Source organism: Myotis davidii, unplaced genomic scaffold (assembly GCF_000327345.1).
Source record: "Myotis davidii unplaced genomic scaffold, ASM32734v1 scaffold6, whole genome shotgun sequence".
Taxonomy (NCBI): domain Eukaryota; kingdom Metazoa; phylum Chordata; class Mammalia; order Chiroptera; family Vespertilionidae; genus Myotis; species Myotis davidii.
In genome coordinates this window covers 4,250,312-4,258,006 of record NW_006383011.1, presented here as the reverse complement: position 1 = coordinate 4,258,006, position 7,695 = coordinate 4,250,312, and the positions used below count along the sequence as shown (strand labels likewise).

At 33.9% G+C, this 7,695-nt stretch overlaps 1 protein-coding gene across 9 annotated transcripts in view; it reads left to right on the top strand.

Moving 5' to 3' along the window:
* The window catches only part of EHBP1 (EH domain binding protein 1), a 310,384-nt gene that overhangs the window by 195,705 nt on the left and 106,984 nt on the right, over positions 1 to 7,695 (top strand). For all 9 annotated transcript variants that reach the window (XM_006778555.2, XM_015557898.1, XM_015557897.1 and 6 more), the window contains one exon: positions 6,922 to 7,065. In XM_006778555.2, coding sequence (XP_006778618.1) covers positions 6,922 to 7,065 — 144 coding nt within the window. The remainder of the gene's footprint in view (positions 1 to 6,921; positions 7,066 to 7,695) is intronic.

Below are 7,695 nucleotides of genomic sequence, written 5' to 3'. Positions count from 1 at the left end.
CTAACCGGCTGAGCTACTTGTCCAGGGCCGAATATCAACTTTCAAATCAAAGTATTATTAACCTATAAAAGCAGAATATCTTACTATAAGAATAATTAAAAGATGTTTCAGTATTTCATTTAGTAACAATATCATTCTGAAATGTATAAAGACAAGTTAAATATTTACCATTTAAAGCATTTTCTTCAAATGTTTCAGTTGCATTATAATTGATCTTTTCAATCCCATCATTACTTGTAGATAAAAATTCCAGTGGCATCCAGCTTCTCCTCATGAGAAAATAATGATACAGATATGACTTTACGATATTGACTGTATTTAATTGAATCTATAATACCATCAATTATAATATATATCATTATTTTATGAACCACAAAAAAGAAAAACACTGCCAATAAACTATATGTTTTTCTTATCACATAGAATTTTTATTTTATACCTGTTGAAAGTTCTTTTAGATTTATTTAGGCACATAATGTTTCTTAATCAGATAACACACACATATATATATATAAAGGAAATTTTAAGCAAAATAAATTAAGGTATAATAAATTTAGAATTAGAATTTAGAATCCAGCTCTTCTGAATCATTTTTTGATATAAAGCTTTGGGCGTTCCTGTTTTCCTGCAGTGTTATCCTCTGTGCCTTCAGAAGTATTACATTACAGCAGTGTTTCTCAAAAGTATGATCAGTGACCACTGATATTCTCCAAGATTCTTTCAGAGAGTCCCAAAGTTGAAACTATTTTCACAATAATACTAGAACATTATTTACCTTTTTCACTTTCATTCTCTCACAGTGTACAGTGGTATTTTCTAGAGACTACATAATTTGTGATATCTCAACAAATCAAATATAGAAGTATATAATAGAAAAATATAAAAATATAATGGCATTCTCATTTCTTGAAGTAATTTTTATTAGACTACTAGAGGCCCGGTGCATGAATTCGTGCATGGGTGGAGTCTGGCCAGCCCGCCCCAATGGGGGCCAATAGGGGGCAGGGCTGGCTGGCCCCATCCCCGATTGGGGTGTTGGAGGCCAATGTGGGGCTGGGCCGGCCAGGGGGTGGGGGGTTGATGGGGGCCCAGATCAGGCTGATTGGCTGCCTCAGTGTGCATCATAGCCACCAGTCATTCTGGTCTTTCCGCCATTACAGTCACTGGGCTTTTTTATGTATAGATTTTATTAGAATAACATCTAATGGGTTTATTATAGCTGTTTCTAAAGGAATAAATCAGCAACTATTTTTAAAATTTCTTCGTTTTAATTTTTTAAATGACAAATATCAATAGGTATAACCTACATAAGCAAAAGCTTTTTGGGATTCTCTATAATTTTTAAGCATATATAGGGATTATGAAACCAAAAGTTTGAAAACCTCTGAATTACAGCATTTCTCCACAGTTGCCTCTAGATTTTTCTTTTCAGTGATACTCAATGATAATAGCACTTTCTTGATCTTATTGGAAGGCCCCAACAAAAGATTTTTAGATAATAACCTGGAGTTAATTTCCATTCTCTGAAGTAGTTGTTAACTGAAACATCAAGGAATTGCAGTCATATCACCAAAAATATCAAATAGATACATATGTAGGCATTAATGACTGTTATCTTAACTACCACTTGTATAGCAGAAATGCCATCCATTTTAACTTTTCAGAGGTGTTAAGGAAAAATGTGCCTCTTAGGATCAAAGAAATATAGTAGTAGTTAGCAAAGCAAGCCCTGTTCTCCTAATCAAAATTTTCAAATCAAAGGTTTTAAGTACACGAACTTTCAGGACAAAAGAGCCTTCAGGACATCATAATGTCCATACATAGTAGATAATCAACAAACATCAAGTGATTGACAATTGCAGAATTCGGTGAGCCTAAGTTCTAATATCGAATATAGGTTTTTCTTTCACTCCTAATTTTTTTTTATCCTCACCCAAGGATATGTTTATTGATTTTTGGAGGGAGGGGTGCGGGGATAGAGAGAGAAGAGCACCGGTGTGAGAGAGAAACACTGATTGGTTGCCTCCTGTACACACCCCAATGGGGGATTGAACCCAAAACTTAGATATGTGCCCTGACCTGGAATCAAACCTGTAACCTTTTGGTGCATGGGACAACGCTCCAACCAACTGAGCCATCCGGCCAGAACTTTAATTTTGATTGTTAGGGTAAATAGGTTTAGTTAAATATAGAAATTAATTAATGTTTAGAATTTTAAATTACTCTGGACTGAGACTCACTAAACCTGGTTTCTCATTTTCGCATTGCCAATGATTAACATGCTAGTAACATGTTAACTAGCCATTTAAATTCTGTAAATCTTATTTTCCATATATGTAAAATGAAATTATCTCTGAGAGCCCTTTTAGCCATAAAATTCTATCATGCTGTGATTTTATTCAGATGACTGAAGTCATGTACAGTAAATCCATAGGATGATAGAAGTAGCAACTATTTACAACTCTATATATGTTTGTTTATTGGCCATTAGTTTATTGGTCAAAATTTTATTTAGGATAAATTTAAATTATCTTGGCAAAAGTATTGCCTGGCACTAAATAGTTTTAATATGAATGTTGATGCTTCATAGATTTTGTTTTTGTTGTTCTTTAACTTTTCAGAGATGGTGTTTTGGGGTTTGGTGTGTGTGTGTGTTTTATATAGCTGCTAAATTCTGAACACCTAAAAATGTTTTTCTTTTTCTTTTTTGTACTGTGTTTCATCAGTTTTAAGATATACATCTTTTTATAATTCTCTGAAATCAAGATGTTACTTATAATAGATAGTATGTTAGAGTTTAATTGACAGTGTTCTTTCTTAGTAGTTCATAAAATAATGGTGAATCTAATAATGGTATTAGATTAGAGGAAATTTGATAATGTAGTATGACTGCAGAGACTTGGCAAAGTCATAATGTTGCACATTTGAGTGCTCATACATGTGATTACCATTGTATATCTTACACATTTCTTAAATTTACAACTCAGGAGGTAAGTGATTGAATCCTATTTTATATATGGAAAATGGGGGTTTACGTTGCCTAAGATCATATAATAAGCACTAATGTTCAGACTGGAACCCAACCTTATCTTGCTCCAAAGTCTACGCTCATAAATTTTATGGTCACAATATCTCATTTCTTTTTACGATGATAGCACTAAGAATAATCATATTTCATATGTAAAGCAGATAGCTTTACTGAAAGCCAATTTAGCAATGCACATTAAGTTGCATAAAATGTTAATCTCATAAATTCTACCTCCAGGAATTTTTCCTAAGGAGATATTCAGAACTGTACATAAGAATTTACTACAAGTCCCTGGCCAGGTGGCTCATTTGATTAGAGATCATCCCATACACCTAAAGGTTGTGGGTTTGATTACCAGTCAGGACGTATACCTAGGTTGCAGTTCAGTCCCTGGTTGGGGATATGGGAGGCAACCAATTAATATTTCTCTCTCACATCAATGTTTCTCTCTCTCTCTCTCTCCCCCCCCTCCCCTTTCCTCTGTTTCTAAAATCAATAAATGTGAGGATTAAAAAATAAACTACAAGGTACAAAGCCATAGTAATCAAAATAATGTGGTACTGGGATAAAAACAGACATATAGATCAATGGAACAGAATAGAGAGCCCAATGGGGTAAAGATAGGTCTATTCAATAAAAAGTGTGGGAAACTTGGATGGACAACATGCAAAATAATGAAAGTTGATCATCTTACACCATACACAAGAGTAAACTCAAAATGAATTAAAGACTTAAATGTTAGACTCGAAACCATAAAAATTCTAAAAGAAAACATAGGCAATAAAATCTCCCACATTTCTCTTAGGGATATTTTTTCTGATATATCACCTTAGACATGGGAAACAAAAGAAAAAAAACACAAATGGGACTTTATCAAATGAAAACATTTTTGCACAGCAAAGGGAACCATTAACAAAACAAAAAGACAACCCACTGAATGAGAACATATTCATCAATACATCTGATAAAGGCTTAATATCCAGAATTTATAAGGAACTTATAAAACTCTCAATACAGCCGAAACCGGTTTGGCTCAGTGGATAGAGCGTCGGCCTGCAGACTGAGAGGTCCCAGGTTCGATTCCGGTCAAGGGCATGTGCCTTGGTTGCGGGCACATCCCCAGTGGGGAGTGTGCAGGAGGCAGCTGGTCGATGTTTCTCTCTCATCGATGTTTCTAACTCTCTATCTCTCTCCTTTCCTCTCTGTAAAAAATCAATAAAATATATTAAAAAAAACCTCTCGATACAAATAAAACAACAAAACAAAACAAAAAACACAAAAATCCAATTAAGAAGTTGGCAAAGAACCTGAATAGACACTTCTCCAAAGTGGACATACAGATGCCCAAGAGACAAATGAAAAACTGCTCAAAGTCACTGATCATCAGAGAAATGCAAATTAAAACCACAATGAGATATCACCTCACACCTGTCAGAATGGCCATCATCAATAAGTCAACAAACAACAAGTGTTTGTGAGAATATAGAGAAAAGGGAATCCTCATGCACTGTTGGTGAGACTGCAGATTAGTGCAACCACTGTGGAAAGTAATATGGAATTACCTCAACAAATTAAAAGTGGGACTAACTGCCTTATGACCCAGCAATTCCACTTCTGGAAATATCCAAAGAAATCTGAAATACTAATTGGAAAGAATATATGCACCTCTATGTTCATTGCATCCATATTGTGGCATTATTTATAACTAGAGGCCCAGTGCATGAAATTCGTGCACAGGTAGGGTCTTTAGCGGCTTCTGGCCAGGGCCTCCCTTCTCCGGGCTGCCTGCTGCTGCCACCAACCAAGGGGGGGGGCAGCCCGCCCCACTCCCTGGTCGAACACCCAGTCGAGGGGACAATTTGCATATTAGGCTTTTATTATATAGGAAGGATAGCCAAGATTTGGAAGCAACCCAAGAGCCCATTAGTAGATGAGAGGATAAAAAAAGCCTGTGGTACATTTACACAATAGAATACTACTCAGCCATAAAAAAGAAGGAAATCTTACCTTTTATAACAGCTTGGATGGACCTGGAGAGTATTATGCTAAGTGAAATAAACTCATCAGAGAAAGACAAGTACCATATGATTTCACTTACATTTGGAATCTAATGAACAAAATAAACTAATCAACAAAACAGAATCAGTCTCATAGTTACAGAGAACAGAGTGACAGATGTCAGAGGGGTGGGGGTTGGGCCTTGGATAAGGGTGAAGGGATTAGGAATAAAAAGAAAGACTCATAGACCCAGACAACAGTATGGTGATTTCCAGAAGGAAAAGGGCAGTAGAGGGAGGTAGAAGAGGGTAAAAGGAGAGTTAGAGACAATACAATATACAGATGATGTATTGTAGAAGTGTATACCTGAAAGTTATTTTATTAACCAATGTCACCCCAATAAATTCCATTTAAAAAAGAATTTATGGATAAAGATGTTCATAAAAGCATGTTTATGATAGTGAAAAATATGAACAACCTAAATATGCAATAAGATGAGTTAAATAAAATATGAAGCATTTATGTTAATAGATTACTAGACCATTTAAAATTGTTTTCATGTCACCAGACATAGTTACTAAAAATTTTGTTTCTTGTGATTAGAGTTTTAAGATTTATTCACCATGCTCTATATTACATTTCCCTGACTTATTTATTTTATACTTGGTAGTTTGTACTTTTTTACCATGTGGCTGTCCAGTTTTCCCAAAACTTATTTATTGAAGAGACTATCCATTTGCATAGGTTCATTTCTGAGCTCCCTGTTTTGTTTCATTGATCTGTGTTTCTGTTTTTATGCCAGTACCGTACTGTTCTGATTACTACAGAATTATAATACTAGTATAGTTTGAAATAGGGAGCGTGATGCCTCCAATTTTATTTTTACTTTTATATATTTTCTAAAATTTCTATAATTAATATAAATTGCATTTATAATCAGAAAAAATTGTGTTTTTGTGTTTTAAACACGAAAGCAATTTTTTGCTACACCGTGTAGCTGATTGAAATCCCTAAAGAACTATAGAATCATATGTAGAGCTTGTAGGATCTTAAAGATGATCTCCCCTTTGTTTAAGATGAGAGATTTTTAAAAATATAATAATAGTTAACATTTATCCAATCGTCAGTATATTATTCTACTTCACTTAATCTTTATAGTATACTTACTGCGAGTTGGTCTGTTTTTATTCCCACTTTATAAATGAGGAAATGGAGAGTTAGACAGTTTGATTAACTTGCCCACAATTAAGTGATGGAACTGATATTTGACTCCAGAGTTCTTAAATATCATGTCATGGAATACAGTATAGTTTTTAAGTGACCTGTTCAGTGTTAAATTGCGTATCAGGATTAACAGCCTGATATTTAGACCGCAAATTCAGTGTTCATTTCACTAATTCTTTCTGTTTAGAGAAAAGTGTTGATTTGTAACCATTTTAAAAGCAGTGACCAATTTTATTCTATTATGTCTTATGAACATGAACTTAAAATCCTCTTAAAACCTTGGTTGATGAAAATGTCCTGGAATTAATAGTGTTGGTGGTTCACAACGTTGTGAATATACTAAAAACCACTGACTTGTACACTTTTTAAAAAATTCTTCCTTGCTTAAGATTTCAGAAAAAAGCTTTTAAATTGTTCTATTAAAATATAAAGAGACCCAAAAATGATATACACAGGAAATTTATAATGAAGTTTTATATGACACCAAATAAAATAATAGGCTTACTGTTTATCACCTCTTCTTTGACTATGAAGGTTACCTATGATTGAAGCAACACTATTATTTTGACAGGTTGTATAACCATTGATTAGTTTAGAAATGTAGAATACTTGCTCTTGGGGTTTTGTTTGTTTATTTTTGAGGCTTCTAATTCTGTATCTTTGCTTTTAAGCAACGAATGTTATCTCGACAAGAAGAACTTAAAGAAAGAGCAAGAGTTCTGCTTGAGCAAGCGAGAAGAGATGCAGCTTTAAAGGCAGGGAATAAGCAGAATACAAACTCAGCCACAGCACTCTGCAACAAGCAGCTAAGTGATGTGAGGATCATTGTTTTAAAAATACCATAAGTTGTTCGTTGTAATCATGGGGGTGAGGGTACTAATTTATTTATATTTTTGCTAAATTACTTTTCTACATACTTTGTATATTGTGGGTATTTGTTACACTGTTGAACTTACAAAATCATACTTGGAGGAGCATGTTGTGATGATTTCTACACAGTAGTGTTAGCTATGAGGAAAAGTAAGATCATGGAATATAATTTCTGCACATACATGAATAATCTATTTTTTCAATAATATACTTTTATAATTTAGTTGTACTTTGTTTAAGATTGCATTTTTGTCCATGGAAGTTAATTTTGTTGAAAATACTAGAATTTAATAATTATGCCTATCACTTATTGAATACCTAGCAAATATCCCAGGTTCTATAATGGATGTTTTACATAATTTTTGTTTTACTTAACCCATGAAGATTTTCAAGCTACTTTCCAGATAAAAAATAAACCTAAGTCTCATAGATAGGTAAGCAAGATTGCAGTCAGTAAATGATTTGAACCTCAGCCTCATCAGACTTCATAATCAAAATGTTTTTTCCTATCATATACTGCTATCCCTGTTAAATCACATTTTTTATATAGTTTTGTGTAGTGCTTCACAGAGAAC